The sequence below is a fragment of the Hydractinia symbiolongicarpus genome, chromosome 13 (genome assembly GCF_029227915.1).
Source record: "Hydractinia symbiolongicarpus strain clone_291-10 chromosome 13, HSymV2.1, whole genome shotgun sequence".
Classification (NCBI taxonomy): domain Eukaryota; kingdom Metazoa; phylum Cnidaria; class Hydrozoa; order Anthoathecata; family Hydractiniidae; genus Hydractinia; species Hydractinia symbiolongicarpus.
The window spans coordinates 6,490,241-6,513,217 of NC_079887.1; the positions used below are offsets into that span (position 1 = coordinate 6,490,241).

General features: G+C 32.3%; 2 protein-coding genes across 3 annotated transcripts; one reads left to right on the forward strand and one right to left on the reverse strand.

Moving 5' to 3' along the window:
- Window positions 1-3,514: 3,514 nt before the first annotated feature.
- LOC130624028 (leucine-rich repeat-containing G-protein coupled receptor 6-like) lies at window positions 3,515-6,607 on the forward strand. Its single transcript, XM_057439593.1, has 2 exons — window positions 3,515-3,646; window positions 3,912-6,607. The coding sequence occupies exon 2, from the start codon at window positions 3,962-3,964 to the stop codon at window positions 5,531-5,533; it is 1,572 nt and encodes a 523-aa protein (XP_057295576.1). The 5' UTR covers window positions 3,515-3,646; window positions 3,912-3,961; the 3' UTR covers window positions 5,534-6,607.
- A 5,361-nt stretch (window positions 6,608-11,968) lies between these two features.
- Window positions 11,969-19,683, reverse strand: LOC130623962 (uncharacterized). Of its 2 annotated transcripts, none has more exons than XM_057439510.1 (2): window positions 19,584-19,683; window positions 11,969-12,678 (listed from the first exon to the last, which is right to left on the reverse strand). In XM_057439510.1, the coding sequence occupies exon 2, from the start codon at window positions 12,672-12,674 to the stop codon at window positions 12,246-12,248; it is 429 nt and encodes a 142-aa protein (XP_057295493.1). In that variant the 5' UTR covers window positions 12,675-12,678; window positions 19,584-19,683; the 3' UTR covers window positions 11,969-12,245. The 2 variants fall into 2 exon arrangements, with proteins under 2 accessions (XP_057295493.1, XP_057295494.1); XM_057439511.1 differs by lacking the exon at window positions 19,584-19,683 and adding an exon at window positions 14,256-14,783.
- Window positions 19,684-22,977: the final 3,294 nt, after the last annotated feature.

Consider the following 22,977-nt stretch of genomic DNA (forward strand, 5'->3'; position numbering starts at 1 on the left):
AAGAAAAACTTTGTAAATGATAACGTAAATTAGATTATTTAATGAAAGGATGATTGATTGACAATTTTCATATAAGCTTTGTGGTTTAGGTGAGCTATTTTATTGGTTGCAAGAAGAAACAATACATTTTTAATTTCTTTACACTTAATAATAAAACAACTAGCCGTAAAAAACTCCAAAACACAAAGAGTCTAGTGTTGCTTTTGGCTACGCGACGTTTTAGTCAGAAAGTATCGACCAATTTGTTAAATTATTCACGAAATGTAGGTAAATATTCCTCAAGGAATAATGTGACAATATTGGAGGCGATTTCAAAGGTCGTAACCGCTTGACACCTCACGTAGCACGTGTAGCTATAGTTACAAAACACGATTTTCTACTCACGTCGTCATTAAAATTCACCACAATTGGTTCATATAGTTGACTTTCAACCTCGTTCCCAGAGCCTGTTGTCTCTTTTCTAAAACCGGGACTGCGCCGATGTCAGGAAAGATCCTGGGCACGAGTTTGGTTAACTTTAATACTTTAATACAACCTGTCCTTACCTGCGTACGTTGCCAAAAATATATTTTTTTAAGCGACAACTAGTTACGCAAGAACACAAAATTTCATTCCAAGATTTTTCGTTGTAATAAGTGAGAAAAAAAATCTATTTGTTTCTCTCTCTCCCTTCTGGATCAAGTATATTCAATGTAATTCTAAGCAATAATAAAATATTCAAGAAATTTTCGTCATATATTGAGAGTAATTACTTAATTACAACTCCTTCCTTCTTTAATTTGAGAAATTACTTCTAAATTTTTTTCTAAAGTTAAAAGGTGTAGTTGTCACGTTCAAAAAGCCAGATTTTTTTAGACTACTTTGTACAACAAATTTGACCTAATCGAGATACGTACTGGCTACCACGATAAATATAAAAACAAGTTAGAGAAAGGTGATGACGGATTACATCCCTAAAACACATCGGATTAGCCCCCCGTCTTATTTAAAGTGCTGTTTCTTTTCTTTTATTGTTTTATCTCTGTTACCCCTTCATGACTTTCACTAACTTTTATGATGTATTATATGGATAAAAATGTTCTTAATCACTGGGGTAAGTCATTTAGGAGGGGAGGACATGCTTTTAGGAAAGCTTTTAAGGCGGTAGAACTTTAAAATGGGCTCCATTTTTGTTCCTGCATTTACATCAGAGACTAGTTAACTACGGGACGGTACCATTCTAGATGTGCAAAAAGTATTATCTTTACACAATCATTTTGTATTAGCATTTTGGTTTATTTGATTTTGCCAATATCAAATACAGTGATCGCTTGTCAATTTTAAATAATTTAAAATTTTATAGAGTTTGATTTTTGCTTGATTATTTGATGACTTGATGATTTTTGTTTCATTCTTTGTTTTGTCAGTTGTTGAAAATAATTCATTTTGATACCCAGGGGCTTGTTAAAAAAGCTGAAGAGAGCATGGTGCTTGAAACTGGCATGGTGCTTGAAACAGAGAATTGGTGCAAACTGTACGCATGGAAATAGGACTAATGCATATTTTTGATAAAATTACCTGAAGTCAAAACTGTAATAAAAATCGACTTTGTCATATCATATATTTTTAAGGTTCAATTGGGCCAAATATGTGTTAACTTGTTGTTTGGCACCTTTAAGCCTTATATCCATCTTTATCACTTCTTTCCAACTCACTGTTTGAATCTGCCTGTTCATTTTACTTTATCTAACAATTAGGTAAAATTGGAAATTGGTAAAATTGATTAAAGAAAACTGGAGATATTTGGTAATGGCGCTTGGTTGGCTTGCCAATACAACTACCGTTAGCTCCCAGTAACTCGAACACTGGATAACTTGAGCTTTCATCGTCTAGAACCATTTTATTGTGTCCTTTGAACTTTCGTTAATACTTTCTTATAAAAGCTCCGGTTAACTCAAACCTCGGATAACTTGAACATTCTTTAACTCGACTCATTTTTCGTCCCACCTGAGGCTAATTTCTTTGGGCAACTCGAACTTTTTACTTAAGAAAAGAACTACAAAGATTACAATTCCAGTGATATATGTGGAGAAGAGACAGCTAATTTCGAAATTTTCCACCACAAGTAATTGCGTCAGGTTATTTCTTTATTAGCTTTAGAGTTCAAAGCGAACTTATGGTAAGAGCGGACTTAGGATCTAAGGCTAATTGATTAAGTTCAAACTCTTAAGACGTGCTAATGATTCCTGACGTCAGCATGACTATTTTAAACGAATTTTGTGCCCCTTACGTGGATTATTTCGGCGTGCAAGCGCGTTAGAGAATGTGACTAGCAACTTTTAAGCGCTGTCTGCTTGGCACAAGTGTGTGCAAAAGCAGCGACTGTGCCTGCTGGCTGTGGAACATTCACCGTGTGAAGCTTTTGTTTGTATTTGAGAAAGGAAGAAAAATCTTTCTTTGTATCTCAGGCAACCCAAACTAGACACCAAAAGTGGGTTTGTTTATAAACAATAAACGGATAAAAATGATATATACATATTTCTTGTATATAACAATAACATATACATGTCCTTAAGAAACCTTAGCTAGGCTTAGAAAGGCCAAATTTTTGAAAATTGTTAGAAACTGAAGCAGGCTGAAAAAATCTCCAAAATTTAGAACATTATACACACTGTCGACGCTACTTTCACTGTCCTGAACTTTTTTTGATGAAAAGCATACAAACATCTTACTCGCCAGACAAATATATTCGTCGGAAATTTTTAGGCGCGAAAATTTATTTTCTTAAAATGTAGCAAGTAGATAAATTAATAGCTAGCTAGCTAGCTAGCTCCATAATATGCTACCAAAGGATCAAATAGCGCATTTAATTTTAATAGCTAAATACTTAATATTCGTGCTATGAAGTTTAAAATCATCTAAAGATCTGATCTGAAACTCCACTAGAATACTTCTTGTTGACATTTCAAACATTTAATTTGCTGATTTAAAGTTTCACTCTAAATTTCTTTTTCTGTAACTTTTTGTAGTACACTTTTCAGAAGGCATTTTTATTTCAAAAGAGGTGTATACTACAAAGTAGCTATTAGCAACAGTAAGTTTCATTTTCAAATCTGTCCCTTTCCCTGGAAAATTTTGTTGTAGTGACCCTTACAAAAAAGTGCTAACGCCAGAAATTATTTTTAAAAACTTTTTTTTGCCATAATCTGTTCCTAAAATACCCGTTTCAAAAAGTGAAAAATAATTATTAAACTATTTTTTATTCTGTAAACTCAACAGCTGTTTTAACAGTTTTGGTAGGCCGAACTTCTTTTTTTATAAAAAACTCGATAAAAAATCTTACGGAATTACTTCAAACGAATTATTTCGAAGGGATAACAAATCAATCAATTGCGCATCAATGGGTTCAAATTTGTTCAAGCTTTGCCTTCAGGAGAATTAAAACTCTTGAAGAGAAGGTGTGACTAGAGATTGTGATTAGTGAAAAAATATCGAACAAAAGAAGAATATTTCCTATTTTATCCTTTTATAGCCATCTGCACAAAATCTATTAAAATTTTATAAGAAGCGCTAAAAGATTTATTTTTTTCCAGTAAAGAAGAAAAGTAAAAGAAACAACATATTTTGATGTAGAAGGAAAAATATATAAAAAAGCGAATATCAAAAAGTATGTATCATTTTTAAACCCGCATATAGATTTCTGCCGTCTTTGTCATTGTTTTTGTTGTTGATGTTGTTGATGTTTTATTTGTTGTTCTGGTGTTTTTTTGTTGTTTTTTTGTTTTTGTTGTCTTTGTTGTTTTTGTTTTTTGTTTCTTTGTTTTTTGTTTGTTTCTTTTTTGTTTTTTGTTGCTATTGTTTTTGTTGTGTTAGCTGTCTTGGTATCAATCATTGACACTCATCATTGAAGAAATCTTTTTATTTTGTTTCAGATATACAAAACAAGTAAATTGCAAGCAGGGTGAAAAATGGATGAATCAAAATGGATCTCTTAATACTTATCATAACTTTCACATGTATGAATAATATAATCGTGTCGTCAACATGTCCTTCGAAATGTTCATGTGTAAACACAACAATCCATTGTGTAAATCAATTCTTGTCGCGAATACCAAGAGATATATTAAACTCGACGACACATTTTTATCTTGATGGCAACTTCATATCCACTGTACATTCTGATGATTTTACAAACGCAATGAACTTAGAAGTGTTAGGGTTATCCGCAAATAAAATCACACACATTCAAGGGAGATCATTTTTACCGTTACAGAAGTTAGAAAGTCTGATTCTCAGTGACAATCAGCTCTCAATGATAAACAATGAAACATTCGACGGACTTTTAAATTTAAAAACATTGGAAATGTCTAGTGTTGCACCTGCAGGAACACCACTATGTATCATGAATAATACATTTCAAAGACTTGGAAAACTTCAGAAACTTAAACTTGATCGAAACAACATCAAGTATATTTCCGACGAAACCTTTAAAGGCTTGCATTCTTTGACAACATTGGATCTCTCAGAAAATACCATTCAGGTCATATCATCAAAGGTATTTCTCCATATACCAGGAATAATAAGTTTGAAAAACAATATAAATTTACCGTGTTGTTGCAGTACAATACAAGCACATAAAAACTCAACAATAGCACCAACAGTAAAATGTAGCAGCCAGGTGGATGGTACATTAAAGGACACTGTCTCAACAGATTGCGGTACCGATATAATACCAGTTTGTTACCAAACTATTTTATCCACTTGCGAGATAGAAGGAAGGCATAGTACGGTTACCACCTTATTTCAATTATACTCATCAAAAAGCTTCTCTTCATATGACACTCAACACATAACCATCACAGAAAGAAACAATAACTCTGCTCTACAGAACCTCCGTGTTTTGACTACATTACCTTCACTACACACGACGTGGAAAACAAACACATCGTTGCAAGTGAACCCTTATGTTTTAACGACACACAACTTTCAAAACTTAACATTAATAACAGTTGCAACAGAGTCTTCATCCGTGTTTTGGTCTACTATGGTTAAAAGTGAAAGTAGTATCAAACATACACTCTCATATGTTGTTGAACCAACATTACATTCCTTTCTCTCAACGAATAATGCAGGTTCATCACCATTCTCCTTTCTCTCAATGAATAATGTAGGTTTAATATCATTCTCTTTTCTCTCAACGAATAATGCAGATTCAACTTCTTTTCTCCCAACGGCTGTTGCAAGTCATTCAATGAGTAGAGTTATTGCACCAAGTACGGTCGAAGTGCTCTCTTCTTCACGTTCAGTAATTCAAGACGCTTTAACAAATGAAGACTCTGGGATGAAGGGATGGTTGATATTTGTGATAGCTGCATCGTGTCTGATCATAGTAATCTCTTTTGTGATGTTTGCTCTCTTTATAAGAAAGAGTAAACGAGGAGGCTCATTCTGGCCCTGGAGAAAAATTCACGCAAAAGAGCAGCATGAGTTGACAGAGAGGAATGATACGTATGGTGGAAATGAAAGAGTAAACGAAGGCTTTGTAGAAAGCTAATTGGCAAGTTGATTTACTTTGACAAAAGAGGACAGGTGTTTTGCATAGGATTGGGGGTATATTATTAACGTAAAACAAACCTGCAAATTGCGCTTTTAAACAATTACGCCAATAACGGGTAAATTTTGTATGCATTTACGCCATCAACACAACGATATGCGATTGTTTGATTTTTACATTGTACACAGTTGAGAGAAAAAATATGCTATAGTAAAAATTCAAAAATTACTTTTTAAAGTCCATATTTTCTTGTTAAAAAAAGTGTAGCTATTATATTTTGATGAACGTTTCCAGCGTTACTGTTGGTAACAAATTTTCATATTTAATAAAGTTAAAACCATTTCTTTTATTTTCATTAACATTTTAAGAAAACGTTTTCCTAGTATATATTTTCTTTTTCCATAAATTTGAACCCCATACTGACAAAAAGACAAACATATACACTTTCTTATGGAAACGTTTGAGTTCAAGATTTTTTAAAAAACTTTTAGTCGGGCCCATGTTCTATAACTTTGAAATTCTTTCAAGAAAGAGCCCTGAGAATTTATGAATTTCTTGTCAATGCTAATATTCTTTAACATATCTCCCTTTTGTTTCTTGTAAACGTGTTTTTACAAGCTCGTGAGCTTGTATTAAAACGCAAATGTGTCCTACAAGAATGGAAATTTTTGCCTCTCTGAGCACCGACACGGGAGTAGTCGTGTGTTCGAATCTCATCTTGGTAACTATTTTTACTTTTTTTTTCTTTTTACTATCTCGCCCGCGAGGACGTGTTTACAGACTGACCTAACGAAAATTGAAATTTCGAGAAATTTTCTATCAATATTATTGCCTATCCGAATAGCAAAATACATCGTGTCTAACTTCAGCTTTTTATAAACTTTTTGGCGAGGTTGTTTGCGTATATCATACGTCTTGTTTATATTAAAAACAAACACAGAGCTTTTTAAGTTTCTCACACCTGAAGCTTTCACCCTGCTGTAAGTTTTTTTCAGTTTTTTACATATTTTTTCACTGCGTCAGATATTTCAAAGGATATGTATATAATATAACATTTGTCTGGAATAGATAGTGACAATTAGTTTGTGTTTTTTATAACAAGAACTACATAAAAAACGCACGCCCTGTTAAAGTAAACCAAATAACTATCCACATGTTCGACGAAAATTCACATCCTCTTGCTTCATTCTCGTAAAAAAAAAAGTGATGCTGACTAAAACTCTAGACAACAAAAATTTTATGGTCTTTTTAGAAAATATTCATTTAAAAAGAACAATATAACATTCATTTAATATTTCAAAATCCCGGATTCACTGAGTAGAGAGCTACCTAACTAGTTGGGTGTTTTCTTAGCTTGCGCCGTCATTATGATTATAATTTATGCAGCGGTAATCTCGTACAAGAAAATTCGATAAATTAGTCATAGATAAACAGTCTTGGCTATAACTTGTGATCATAGCTAATAACTACATTATTAAAGTATCTTTCAGGGACGCATTTAGACTTTGGCTACTTCGGCACTTGCCTAAGTAGAATTTGCTAATGCGAAAATCTCGTGTATTTAAAACTAGTAATTGGTCTAAAAGCAACGCAAAATTTTATTATAAGCGTTTGATAGGGTTTCTTGGGCTCAGGACCCGAGTTATTAATTTTATTTCTACATGTCTAAACATAGACTTTATGTTTAGAGCTAAAAACACATCAACAAATAAAACTTGGCGCTCTATAGTTGTTATCAAATTCCCTAAACCTTCTCAATTAGCATACCGAAATGTATCGATAAGTTTTGTCATGACTTCTTTTTAGGATGACCAGATAATATTTATTTTTTTGAAAACAATCCTATCACAAAGATCCTTTTCTTTCAAACATAGTGGTAAGTGTGGGGATTAAATATAACCAACGTTTTAAAAGTGGACTGTATTTTATGAACCAAATATAAAGACTAAATATTTACATGGCCATTTGGCCTTTACATGTGGAATCAGCAGTCGAAACAATCCGCAGAACACATGTGTTTAAAGACTTTACCAACCTTTGATTTTGACATATTTTGCGTCATGCAACAAAACGCGGTATTCCGCTTTAAATTTTTTCTCTTATTTTTGAACATCTCGACTTGAATCAAACGACACGTGATAATTGTTGATACCACACAAAGACATTTTAATTTAAAATAAAGTAGAGAGCCATCATTAAAAGGAACACTACATTTTTTAACAAATGATGCCACCACTGTGTTACGTTGGAAAAAATACTGGCCAAACATTATTTGCCTTTTAGAATGTCTGATGATCACAGCATGTGTACAATACAAACACGTCATGCATTTTGACGCTGATCGTCACGGATTATGGCGTTGAGTAGAAAATAATTTCAGTTTTGTAAACATATTTACCAACATGCAATGTCTTGCATACCTAACTAGCTATATACCCAAGTCTTGAATGTTCACTGTTACGGGAGGTCCAAATAACTACCTAGCTATTTTTATTTAAAATGAAAGAATGCCTTGAAAAATCTTTTGTGCAGCTTGCTACATTAAAGTAATATATTTAGCTTTTGTACTTTATCACTTATTTATTTAATAACAAATGCGCCCTGGAGTGCTGGCATGGTACTGGCTAGGTAGCTTAAAATCACAAAATAAATATTATCCAGATGTGACCATCCCTCATCATCAGACATCGGAAAGGCGTTTCTGTTCTTTACTTCTCATTGTGGGGTACCTCAAATTCTTGTAAATCCAATGAAAAAAAATTACTTAAGAATTCCTCTTCTTTCCCTTGGACTACTCATGGCATTTCTTTGCATGTCTTTAGTTTCAAGCCACGATCCCTGAGCTTCCAACCGCGTCTCAGTCACAAGTTTCAGCGCTAGCCAATGTGATGGACAACGTCGAGGAGCCCTGGGTAATTTTGAAAAAATATGGTTCTCCCTTATGATTTTCAGATATTTGCTGCTGATATCAGCATATTTTGGCCCTCGGGTGCCACACCTCCGTATATACAGGAATAAATTATCTTTAATATTTTTTTCTTTAGCAACTTATTATGAAAAATATCCTATTTTTGGAGTTGCCATGGCAACTCCAAAAGAAAATTTGGTCACTTATTTTTTGAATATTATTTATACTCACTTTCTAAACTGTCCCAAAACATGGTTATATAGAGGGTAAAGAAATTTTGTAAAAAAATAATTCAGATGCAAACAATCACCCACTAGTCAGCCGCTACAACAAGTAAAACACCGATCAATTTGGTAAATAAATGATAGTTACTTGCACAAAATTACTGATTAAGCATTAAGTTTGAAAATTTAACAAATTCTAATTGCAATTTCAGGTATTGTATCTAATGCGCTAAACAGGCAAACGTAAAAGCCGGCAAAAATTCTTACGCAAAAAAAAATCGGAGAAAGTCGGAATAAATCGACGGTGTATGAAAAATATTAATTATTGAGTCACCGTTAATCCTATTATTTATCGGCGTTTTTTGATTCATATATCCCTCACGTTTAAATGATAAAACTTGATGCAGTTGTAGAATGTTCTATCCAAACCCGATTCAGGAAAAAATATGGATCGATTACGTCATCAGGGAAAAAATGACGTCACATATACCAAAATTAGCCTATTTTCCATATTTTGCAATATATTTTAATACATCACGTGTTACTAACGCCACAGTCATAAATCTTGATAGATCTAGAAAAACTGTTTTCATACAAAAAACAATTTTAATGACGTCATTTGTGCATGAATGTTTTAGCGATGAAGAAAAAAAAAAATTTTTTAAGAAATATTGATGATTGTTTCATTAGATTTTCCCATAAGTAGGATTTGCATTTAATAATAATCAAGATTAGAAAAACAATATAATGACAAAACCGGTGTCAAAAAGGACGTCAATTTTTGTGTCGACATTTTCTTTAAAGCTCGTGTATTGAATACACATACCTCCTTATCAACAGTACTGAAATAATCACATGTTTACCAAAATTTATAAAAAACTGTCAGAAATTTTTAAAATGCAAAAACGTTAATCCCATCTCAAAAAAAACATACTTTTCCCCTCCCCGCAAAATAAAATTTCTTTCCTGAAATTGCATTTTTTTATTACAAGCTTCAATAAAATATTGAAAAAATTCACATATTTCTTAACGCATTCACATCCGAAGAGCCATGAATTTGTATATCATTCGAATTCCTGCCAAATATATGAGATATGCTTACTTTATGCAGCTTGTTTACAACATTGTCATATAAGTCAAATCGTTAGCCGTATTAATCTAGTGCAGATTATCTTATATTAATTGTTATAAAAACATTTATGAGTAATTATTGGCTATGATCTCGCGTTATTATAAATTACTTGATTTAATTCGAGGAAGGTCGCAACAGAGTCGGTAACACACAGTGTTGTTCCTGTTTCGTGCTGCCAATTTTCGATGAACAGGTAGACAGACAAAGAAATTACGAACATTAGTACAGCAGAATAGTCGTTGACCCGTTGAAAATTTCTCGCTTGTCAAATCACATCGATATTTCATACAATATTGTTGGCCTATTAGAGTAGTATTAAGGTTACCTTGCGGGGGTTCTAAAAAAGCTGAGACGAAACCATTTGGAACAGACAAGTGACAGTTTTTATAAAGATAGTATTAATAATCACGTCAAAGGAGGCACGGTTATTTTCGTGGGTGAAAGTTTCGTATTACTTACGTTACGTATGAAATAATACCTGTAATACCTGTATTTTTAACCTTGTTCCAAGGAATCAGGAACAACGGCGCTGCGCTTATTGTATGTATTGTCGTCCGATATGCAAAAAAGAGGAAACAGCTCCTGGGATCGAGGTTGCCGTATTTTGTCTAATTTTTGGTGCAAACTCCATAATGATAAAGAAAATCGTGCTAACCTCGTCCCGCAACCAAAATAAGGTTTTTCGTCGAAATATTATAAAAATTACGCGATGCGGTAAATGAGATACAATCTTGGACAGAATATGTATGTATTGACTTTGTAATTTCCCCTTTGCCCATAAATTCAAGTTTGAATTTTGAAGGCCAATGACTGTTTTGGCTGAAACACTGAGCTTGGGGAAAAGAAGGTGGCAAATTTTAATACTTGTTTTCTAATCTATGCCCGAGATTGTAGTAGTTAATAAAGCTGATTAAATGTTATGTTCTGAAATGTTTTACCGATTAACATTTTATCCTAAAATACTTACGCAACTTTAATATTTTTCTATTTAAAAACCTTTTATGGAAAAATTGCTGATTCATTTTGGAAGTTGCCATGACAACCATATTGCTAAATTTGATCCCAAAAATAAATTCTAGAATTTTTTAACATTGTTTCACCTTCTTCATTGTGTCACAAGATACCAGCAATAACATAGGAGTCATTTAGGAAGCAAATCTTACGTCCAAGTTAATCCAACCGATTTACAATGGTCAAAAGCGAAAATCAAGTGTTCTCAGAGATATTTCCAATATTTTTTTATGTTATTTTACTATGTTCCTGCCGAGCATACCAATTCAGTCCAGTGTAAATACGGTTAAGCATCTTGTTATTTAGTCAAGATGCCAAAATCATAAGAAGCCAGCCTCAGCTAGTCATTTAACTGTATTCGTACCCTTTTTTATTGCGTTTGGTGTAGATCCTTTTCATCCTTATTACTTTTTTTTTTGTTATATCAACTTTTTTGGATTTTACCAAGCTAAGGCTTGTTGTACTTGTGGTCAGGTAACCCTGGTCACCTACTAAAAAGTGAAAAAGTAACCAAATACAGATGTTCTTATGTTAAGTATAGTTAGGTCTATCTTTTACTTCACTATAACCTTACGCAAAATTCGTCAGTTTATTTATCAAAAGTAAGATATTCTGTGATAGAGCAGATATTTATCAAAGTTTTTTTTTTTTTTGCTTATTTATTTCTGTCGCCGTGTTTTTTTTAACCAGAACTTGTGAGAACATTATTTTATAAAAAAGACACTACGCCTGAAGAGGGCATACACCTAAGCACTCCAAGCACGTTTGCGATGTGGTTTGCTTGTATTTTGGTGTCACTCTACTGTTACTTATAAGTAATGTGTTAAACTTTCACGAAAGCTTATTCTGCAAAATAAAAAATGTTGGCTGACTTTTTTTGCTATGACTGGGCAACAAAAACTAACCTGCCTTTTTATTTTAGTTTTTTATTATTATTTAAGTTATTTTTAAAAAATACTCTACGCTGTTAAATTTTATTTTCCAAACGTGGCAACTAACAAATTCGATTTTTTTAATATAGGCTCTTAGAACAGCAAGTACAATATACCTAAGATTGTGATTAGTCCCGTAGTTGTTATTATACATACTGGTTATAACATTCTATAACACTTTTTAAATCAAATCCAAAGGACGGTGAAACACAGAGTAATTGATAAATATGCGAGCAATGGAATTGCATTTATGATTTTAATGGTACAATATACTTCAGTTAATATATACATATATATCTTTACATTTTTCATATTTTCCGGCACAAAACATCACAGGTCATCCTGTAAATGTGCTAGCTGAAATATTGTCTTTTTAAATATCGGTAAATAATAACAAAGAAATAAAGGCTTGGGAATAAATTATTAAATATTAGAAAAAGAAAAAACAAAAAGAAAGACAGAAAGACGGAAAAGGAAAAATTAAATCAAATGCAATTATTTTGTGTTAATAACATTCCATTTCCGTTGATGCAGTGATGAATTGGACCATATATCTGATTTGCTGTTCAGTATATGGTTGGTTACTACTCTGGAAAATGTTCCTAAAGCTTTCATATAGCTGATAGCAACTTAAGCCTGCCCAACAGCATGTGACAGCTCCATGCATCTTGTGTTCTGCTGGACAGCTTTCTATGTTCTTTGAGGCTAGTTCCGAGTATTTCTTTATCACCTTCTGTCTGCACTTGAGAGCTGAACTATCTGACTGCACCAACTCTTCTGACTTTTGTGAATTATCTTGTTTTGTAGTTGGATTCTTGCTGGGTGTTGGTGATGAAGTTGGTGCTTTGCGTTTTCCATATGGAACCCCCCAAGACACCCCTGCAGCTAGGTCCACAGCAACCAAAACTGCGAGAGCCAGTATTTGAAACTTCATTTGACTAAAATAGAAAAAGAAATTTCATAATAAAACAATATATATAATATCTTTTTAGAAACTTTTGGATTACTACAATTATTGTGGTATTAGTCATATGATGTCATATGATATAATCTGGCATGACACAGCAACTTATTTAGCGATGAAGTTTGGAGGAATTTATTTCGGCGTTTTCTTGAAAAAACTAGGTTGCTTCTTCACACAATATTTTGACTGAAAAAAGAGGATTTGTTTCTGCACTATCTGGCTTATCTTTATTTTCAAGGTGGAGAATTTTTTTTTTAATTTTACATTATTTTTATGATTACTTTGTTTTTCTTTAATTTTTTTGTGGAGGTTGACGTCTTCCGAAAATGCTGGCAGATTATTTCATATATTTTTATTATTATGATTTTCTTATATACATATCATCAGCCTTGTAATATTAACTTCCCATTGGTTCATGGTAATTACAGAAATATCCTATCCGTGTTACTTCTGATCTACCAACTTATTTTTACAGTTACTTGGCAGATGTTATACTCATTATGAAATAGTTTATTTTATCTTTAATCTTATTGTTTGCTGCTGAGGTCAACAAAAATTTAAATACTTAGAGGGTTTTCCTGTTTTTTTCTAAAAAAGAAAACAGTGGCTAAAGCTGTATCCAAATACTCGTTTGCCAACATTTTTCCCCAGCAAAATTTATTTCAGTTATTTTATGTTAAGGTGAAACGTAAGACATTTACGTCTACACTTCCTTAAACATAAAAATATGCACCTCTACTCTGTTATAACATTTAAAAGCTAAAAGGCGAGTCAAAGATACAAGGAAATCAGAAAATACAGACCAAATACCCTGATATAAGTATTTTATTCCGCCCTTTTCTTCCCAACATTTCTGTTGTTTCAATGAAACGAAATTACTTTCAGTGGTTCAGCGAGTATTTTAGAAGACGGAATAACTATCCCTTTATGATTGTTAATATTTTTATGTTTTTTTGTGTAAACTTTTAACCACAAATTATGAAACATTCAAATGTGAATAAGATCTAAAAAAAGTTTCTATTATTAGTTATTGATCGCATTTTTAAGTAAAGAACGGGAGAATATAGAAAATGCGTATGGTACCGGCTTTAAATTTAAAAATTCAAAAGTTGATTTCTTAGCAGTTTTAAATATTTTAAAGGGGTTAATGGAATTAGTTAAGGTTAGGGTTCATGGCGTGGTCCTGAAAATTAAGACTTGCAACTGTCTCCCTAGTTGCTTACGATCGCTTTTGGGTTGCGATTATAACGCTCTTGGAGGCTAATTCAAAACAAGATAAAACAATCTTAAAACAAACCCTACAGACATTTTGATTTTTCCAGATAATGCAATAAATGCTAAAAATGAGACTTTTTTTAGTAAAAATGAAAAAGGCATAGAGTAAGAGGAGTTGTAACCTATCTTCAAATAAAATTTATATTATAGAATGATTCAATAAAGTAGAAAGAAATAATATGGGAACATTAAACTATTTAAAAAAAATATTTGACAAAACAGATCAAAAACGGTGAAAAATTATAATTTGAAGTTCAACCAGTCAACAATACTTACCAGTTGCGAGAAAAATCGTTGGAGATGTTTATTGTTGAGCTATTCGTTCGTAATTAAATTAACATGCATTACGCTATGTTCTTATCTTGAAGAAAAAGCTTGCGGAGGTGTGAACAAACTGTTACTTAGCAACTACTAGTTATTTTTAAATAATTTTAATCCTGTTTTTATTGTTTCATGGGCATCTACTCGACGTGTGACCAGGAATGTCAATTAAATTCCTTTTGAGTTAATATAAAAGCCTATAGATTAGAAGGCTTAGCATTATACAACGCTAATCCGGCCTCTCATTCCTTTGCATATCTCCCAGTTGTTTGCTCATTACAAACATATTTAAAAATGTATTATAAAGAAGTTTCCCTAATGCTATGTTATTCATTGGTAAAGTTTTCACATTGTGGGATTGCTCTCCACGATATATATCATTGCAAGTGAGGAAAGAAGGAATACACCTCGCTTAACAAATTCCTTATTTGTCATATAATCAAATTCCTTATTTGTCATATGATAAAAATATAATACAACTTTTCCCACCCATTCTTCCGGTGATAACGTTCTAAATAAACCTAACAAAAGATCTGGATACGAAGTTTTTGAATTGAGCTTTTATTGCGTAAACAATCTTCTCCTAATTAAGGCTTAAAATTTCTTTGTTTTTTTGTGTATTTTGCAGAACAACGACACATGTGATTATTTTGAAGAAAATTCTAAAAATATTTTTAGGTTTAAAAAAAGAGAAAGTCACAAAACACCACAAGAGATTTTATCCTTAGATATATTTCCTTTCTGTGTTAAAGTATCCGGGGGGTGTAGGAGACGGAGTACCTTCCCGTAATCACAGGAGGGGGAAAGGTCCTTTTAATTATGAGAAATGAAAGGGAAAACTTTGCAATGGTAGTCAATTAGAGTCGACGCAGCCATGACGAGAAAATTGAAAGCTAAGTTTAGGCTTTCAACAATTTTTCTTAATAAAATTTCACAACGTCTTTTGCACGGAACTGCTTTTTTTATTTTCCATATTTAAAATGAATTTTTTTCAGGTTAAATAGTGAATTTTTAACGTAAACGTTATTTCAAGAAATTAACGAGGCATACAATTAACGCGAATTTTGAAAACTTGCATTAGTTGAATGCCCTTTAATAAGATGTTTTGTAAATATCCAGGTCTTTTAAGAAATTACTAAACAATTTGAAATGTAATTAAAGTTTAAAAATATATTATATATTTTTAGCAATTGTAAAACAAATCTCACACACACGATCTCTTTGTTTAATTGGTGCAAAAAAAAAATTAGTATCATCCTGAAACGGCTCACTCAACTAATGTAACTAAGGCACGCTGCAGCAGCCTTATATATCACAAGTGTTCTAAAGAACGTATGAACCCGTTCTAAAAATAAAGATGAACATATTTCCCGATTCGCGTTCTTTTATTTTTTTTTGTAAATCAGTTGAGCTAAATCTTGTTAATTAAGTTCTTTTTTATAAGTCGTTATAGTCATTCGTGGTAATTTCCTTCGTATTAATTTCGTAAGCGTTAATTTTGTGCCTTCGTTAATTTCCTAAAATAACTGAAGCAATCGAAACGATGAAATAATACTTTACCGGCCGAAAATTTCATCATTTTGGACCTAAAGTTTACACGAATTACAACCTTACACTTATTTAGACAGATTCAATTTAAGTCTCGCCTGTAACTCTATACAATTCTTTTGAAACACACACCACCCTGTTGAGAACTTCTCTCGAGAAGTCTCTCGAGTTTCAATAAATTTTTTTACACATATGACTTTAATTTATAACAAAGAAACAAACAAACAAACAAACAAAACAAATACAGTAAAATACAAACAAATAAACAACAAAAAGAAACAACAAACAAACAAAAAAACAGACATATAACAAACAACAACCAATGAACAAACAAATAAGAAAAAGAAAGAAAAGCCTAAATAAACAAACAAAAAGCAACAACAAATGCAAAAAAAAAAAACCGACAATGAGAACAACATCAATAACAACAAAAACAGTGACAGTAAAAAAAATAGTTAGAATGTTAACATCCAAAATACAAAACAATAAAAAGTTGAAATAATTAAACCTCACATTTGAAGATCTCCCTACAGTCAAGTAATATGGTATAGTTTTTGAGCTTGTCCTAATTCAACTTAAAAATTACTTTTCTTGTTCAAGTACGTTTTAGTTGTGCCCGTCCATTAATTTACAAAAGCCCTGATGAAAACTAAATAACACAAAGTAATGAAATTCAACATACGTGCAATAAGAGTACCTGTCCTAAGAATACTTGATAAAATCACTTCAAAGTAACATTAATAGCGGTGGTCTTTTCAAGTGAAGATCTCTTTCAATGTCTACTGTTATTCACTGGACATTTGTTTTAACTTTTTTTTATTAGACATTTTTAATTAGTAGTGTCAGATAAAGGCTGATGTGCATTGTATAAATTTAAGGTTATAATTACATGTTTAAAGATCTTTAACTTTTACAAACTGATCTTAATAAGCTAATCTTGTTGTTTGCACAATGTTATGGGAACATCCCATGTAAAACGTGGCGACCTTTTCAACTTTACATACAGTACAGTTAGAAAAGAGCGTTATGTAGAGGTTTTAAATATTATAAGACCTAGGATTAAGAAAGATATTAGAATAATGTAAAAAAAATATATGTGTCGCGAATGGCTGGCATTCGTCAAATATAAATAAACCGTATTTTTTTATCTCTCAAGTGTGACATGTAATTGCGCAATTCGTTTCTTTGTTTAACGAACGAACGAACGAACAGATTCAAAGGGGACATCGATCCAACGCTATGATGTCATTTTTGATCCCAATGGTGCAATTATTTTGTTATCTTCACTTCCGCCATCTTTGAATAAAATATTTTACATATGTACCAAGTTTATTGGCACGAGCTTAAAATTTAAAATTACAGCTTTGTGTGAAACTTTTGTCGAAAGTCTTTTTAATTCACTGCACAAGTCGGTTAAGAATCAAGATTACTATTAGCGCATGAGAATATGCCCTGATCCCACGCCTATACATTAGCAAAAAGAAAGTGCCATTTTTGTTTGATTGCATTGTCCCTTCCAACAAATTAATGGCAAGTCCATATTGTATTACACGCTAACATGTGTCATAGGAGCCTTACAAAAAACTAGAAATGTTTTGAATCAGAAAATTCATTTTTTGTTACAACATACATGTCAGGAAGCTGCACAGTGAGCTTACACTCTACGTTATATAACTTTATAACTCTTAGTGAACAGAAATCACCTCGAAATAACCCCGACCGAGTTTGTGTGCATTAAACTCCATTTAAATTAAAAAATGCGCTGACAAGGACCGCCTAGCGACACGTAGAAACAGTTTTGATCTAGTATGTAAAATATAATGTCTAGTCAACTTTATCAGAAAATTAACATAGCGAACGGGTCAATTAACTTTGCTTAGTTACGATAGCTTCATTTTATACCTTGAAACAAGTTTGAGCGAGTTCTGATCTAATCCTGGTCAAGATAGGATACGTTGACTTACATGCTTCAATTCTGATCTAATTCATGAGATACAAGATAGTTAACAAGGCGGAAAAATAAGTAGTTGGCATTTGTTTTTGAGTTTTTGTGATACCTGTCAATTCTTATTAATTGGTCGCGCAGGGTTTCCTTACTCTATTTCCTCTCTTAGTAAACAAAGTGAAATCTTTTCTTTTGACGGAGTACGTAAAAACTTAAGATATTCCAGATAGTGTGTAATATCAAAAAAAGAACATAAATGTTATCCACACCCACCTCTCCTTCTATCTTCTATCCATCGATATATTATTACATCTATTGTAGCTACTGATGTAGATATCAACACAGGATTAACTCTGTTATGTATGTATTGAGCGTAAAGACATGGCGACCACACATTGAGATGACAGTTGTTATAAAAGAAGTGAAATGATCTCCATAATAACTTAAGTAATTGAAATTTTCTCTTATCATTTCAATCGTGTGAATGGTGAGCAGTATAATAAAGCTATTCATAAGATGAAAATACCCAGCATGCTCCGTCGTAACAAAACATTTTGTTTGATTGTGGGAGAGGGGAGTTAATAGTATGGGAGAGGTAGGAGGTATAGAACAGCTAATTAGATACATTTTTAATTTTTGTCTGTGATGTTAGCACATTTGAATATAATTTGTTACATTTGATGCAAATACACGAATGTTTGAAACATTGATGGACACGTGAAAATAAGATATAATATACCGCTGTTTTGCAAAGAAATTAGCCTCAAAAGGGGAAGAAAAATGGATCGTGTTAACGAATGTTCGAGTTATCCATGGTTGGAGTTACCGGAGTGTTTTATAAGAAAGTATTAACGAAAGTTAAGGGGACCCAAGAAAATGGATCGAGATAAGGAATGTTCAAGTCATTTATGGTTCGAATTACTGGGAGCTAATTGTACTTTTAAAGAAAGGAATAAATATGAAAACCTAATATAAAAGAAATCAACTATTGACAATTCAGCAATAGTCATGACATACAAGTGTTAACTTTTCATTTAGTAAAACGAAAGCTGACAGTCACCTTCGTCCTCAGATTTTTTTGCCTTTTTGATATGAGGAAATATTAAAAGGCAAAAAACCCTAGGGACGAGGGTGAGCTGACAGTCAGTGTCACAATCAGCGTTAATTTCTTATACAAAGGCAAATATAGACAAAAATTAACGATTTCGCTATAATAAAACAAGATAATAATGTTTTAATGTAGTTTTTCTTTTATGTTCCCCATGATTAGCGGATATGGACATGTCTACAAATGAATAAATTGATAGTTTAAATTCCATTTAAATCCAGGGACGAAGTTTAACATTCTGTTTAAAATTTCTGATACCAAATAAAATTGAATGCATTTATTTTCTGGTTTTTAGGGGGGTGACAAATTTTTAGGGGAAATTATGATATTATCAACATGTATGCAAAATGTTTAAAACGCCAAATTGAATGGCGAAATTTTTTTATCGCTACTTGCTGTGGCATTACTGTTAAATACCTCACTCAGAGCAAGTTCACGAAGTCATGCAGAATTAGTGGAATTTTTAAGTCTATATTTCTTAGAAGCAATAAAGATTTTTCCAAAAAATATAGAACTTTCTAGACAAGTTTTGAAGAACTTTAGTATCAGATTTATCTGTTTTTTCTTTCGCTTTAAATTGTGAGTACTTATTGATGCCTTCTACTGTGCATTACAAATTTTTTCACTTAAAATACAAAGTACATAGTGTGTTGTTGTTGTTAAAAAGCATCAATTCACTTACCCCAATTTTTTCTGTCGAACAACTGGTTTCACTCAACAACTTTCTCAATTATGCACATAAGGTGTAAAAATGAAAAAGAAATACGTGAAAAATGAGGTTCTATTTTTTATAGGCTACCAATGGCAACTTTATAAGCCAACCAATCACAGACCCTAATCTAAAATAGCATCAATCAACACGATTCTAATATTTTTTTACACGTGACAACTCTATAAGCCAATCAGGTTTACTACATACCCTTTATTTTATTCTTATGGATAATTTATGTAACTTAAAAAATCAATAAATGTCACATCTGGGAATATCATTTCCTTGATTATAATTTATTCATGATGAATTCAAATAATTAAATAATTTAACTTTTCTTAATAATATACCCTGCAGTGTTGGGGTTTCGAACGTTTTCGATTAGTATACGTTTTAATAAAACGCATGCTGAGTTTACTTTAATTTACGAAAGAATGTTTGAAGATGCAGTTACATGAGATCTTATTTTCCTTTGCCGAGTCATTGGGATACTGCAACATCTATGTTTTTTGTTAATTATTATGCTAAAGAAACTTTGTGTCTGTGTTTACAGGCTAAAGTATTGTCCGTGTTCGCAAGAATGAAAAAATTGTTTAGTAATCAGAACTTAAGGCTGATCCCCAAGTTCTGAAATATTTCCAAGACAAGAAAATTTTGTTGAAATATTTTCCCTGGACAGGGAAATTCAAATCCTAAATCTAAATATTGACAGCAAAATTATAATGTTTGTAATATGGCCGCTCTAAATAGACGAATACTCTATCTTACGGAAGGGACTTGTGCAACGCCATCTTGAATGCATTGCTTTTCCAAATTTCCTTCAATTTTTATACACGTGATGTATTTCCCGCACTTTTATTGGCTGGAAAGAATTATTTTCCGGGAAAATTCTAAAGAAGTTGAAAGTTTTGTAATTTTCGGAATTCCGTTCAATCCATGAAAAATTTCTGGATAGTGCTGTAAACTTATTTTAATGCGCATTTAAATCTTTTTATCAGGGAAATTTTGATACCAGGGAAACAATTACTGTATACCATTTTAAATCTTTACATGGATTTTTTAAAAAACGCTTTAAAAATATTTTTAAATTAAAGATGTAAATTGAAAATTTCACAAGATGCTTAAGATCGGTTTAATTAAAAGCCATATTTGATGACGCCATATTGAATATGAACCCCCGGCCATGTTGTGATCTGTTCCATATGGTTCCATTGATAAGTACGACGTTGAGTGAACTTTTTTTAATTTATTTGTTTAAATGTTTTTAAATTATTTTTTTTGTAATGAACACCTTATTCTCTGTTTCTCACATTAGTGTGACTAAATACAAAGCAATTTTACAAGTTTTTTACAAAACTTAAGTTTAAAATAATATTATGTGATCAAGTTGTTACTGAAGGTCTAAGCAGCTTATGACTTCTTATGTCCTTCTTATGTTCTTTATCCTACATCTGTATTATTCTATTGTTTATTTCTGTGTTGTCTTCGTCACTTTGAAGTTTTCAAACTTGCAATTCAGGTTGTGTCTAGCCTATACCTTGCTTTCATAGCTAAAATGTAAAAGCAGCCAAAATACAGTTAACTGCAAAAATTTTAAAATAGTCTTTCTGAGGTTAAATGTAGTTAGGTATGTTTACTGTAATATTAATTCGGACAAAGCTTTATTGAATCAATAAGGTACTCTGCACGTACTTCAGCAACAGTCTCGACCAACTTACGATACATCTGCAGAGATTATAATTAATTTTGTAGCGATTGATTAATCTTGTAACTTTGAGGAAAAGTTATTCTGTTAAATAAAATGCAAGTTGGTTGTTTCAACTAAACAAGGTAACAACATCCTCTAGCTTGTGTTTTTCATTAACCCGAAATTTCATCTCTACAGCAAGCACCTTCATAACAGTCATAAATTGTCCACTATGGAGAAGTGCCTGCTACTTAGAGATTCTTCCCAAATTGGTTACTTTCCTTCAAAAACTTGATCTGTGGTGTTAGTATTCAGTAATATCGACGCAAAATGCCCCGAAAGGGTGTTTTTGAAACGAGCCTAAAGACAATATATATTGCACACAAGTTTCATTTCAATCAAAAACGTGAAACAAAATCCTAAGACGTCACAAAAAAAATTTGATATACAACTTTGCTAGCACAGACAAACTAATTTTTTGAAGTAACATGTTATCTTAAGTAAAATATACACAAATTCTTGACATAAATTTTTTTGTATTTGATCCACTACTAGGCATGTCTGTTAAAGGTCGTCTGTTTTCGTAACTAATGTGAAATTGAAGCTTAAAACAACGTTCGTTATAGAAGGGTGTCCGTTACGAATATGATATGTTATGTAAGTTTGACTGTTGTTTATTCTGTTCCTGAGAAATGTGCCCGTTGCAAAGAGGTTTCGCTGTATAGCTACTAGTAGTGTCAGAACTTTCAAAAAATTAATCAACAACATTTATTTTATTGAGTGGCAGTTTTAGTTGGACGGTATAACGACAAACAATTATCTGTCGTTATACCGTAAAATGCTGTTACTCAAACCAAAGTTGCGAGAAAATTATTTTTGGTAAAAGGCCCTACCTTATGCATTAAACGCCTAACCGCAGTAAACTCTACACAAGAATTTGCAATATAAGTATTGTATTTTCACAGAATTTTTTTAAAAAAAAAATGCTGGATGGTGGTTTCTGAAATGAGGGGTAAGACAGGTTGTAGTGCTTTTACTTTAGTCGAAGCCGAAGTCGAGGTTAAGGTTTTCATTTAAAGACATTATAAACCAAATGCCTGAGTCAGCCACCCGAAAGCTCTTTACAGCCTTTCTATCCACTTTTTCCAATCTTTCACAAGCAAACTGTTTATTAAACGAACAAGGTAAGTTACATGTTATCTTGTCCGATATCTTATCTTCAGTATCTTTAATCAACTTGAACTTTCTTCAGCGTTAGCTACCGTAGTAACACTGGCACTACTCCAAAATATTCTTGGCATGTTAATTTGTTAATTTTCTTTTTTTTTCAAAATTGCTTTTACAAGAGATACAAGAATAATCTGACTCGAGTACAGGGGACGAATTGAATTTCAAAGATGAATGGTGTTCATAGGTGAATATTTATCATAGCACATCCGTATTTCATTCTCAACATAGACTTCCAGGCAGTATGTTAGTGATGAACAAAGTAGTTCTTCTACAATATGACTTACACGCACTATACTCACCCGTTATGATCAGAGGTCTGATCGGGGTGAACCATTCTCTGTTGAGAATGAAATACGGATGTGCTATGATAAATATTCACCTATGTATACACACCATCTGGATAAACTATCTGAGCTCATCGCTAACACGATGTAGCGGGTTCGTCTGCGG

Excerpts from the sequence above, each read along its gene's own strand:
- LOC130623962 (XM_057439510.1), bottom strand. The coding sequence starts at position 12,674 with ATGAAGTTTCAAATACTGGCTCTCGCAGTTTTGGTTGCTGTGGACCTA.
- LOC130624028 (XM_057439593.1), top strand. The coding sequence starts at position 3,962 with ATGGATCTCTTAATACTTATCATAACTTTCACATGTATGAATAATATA.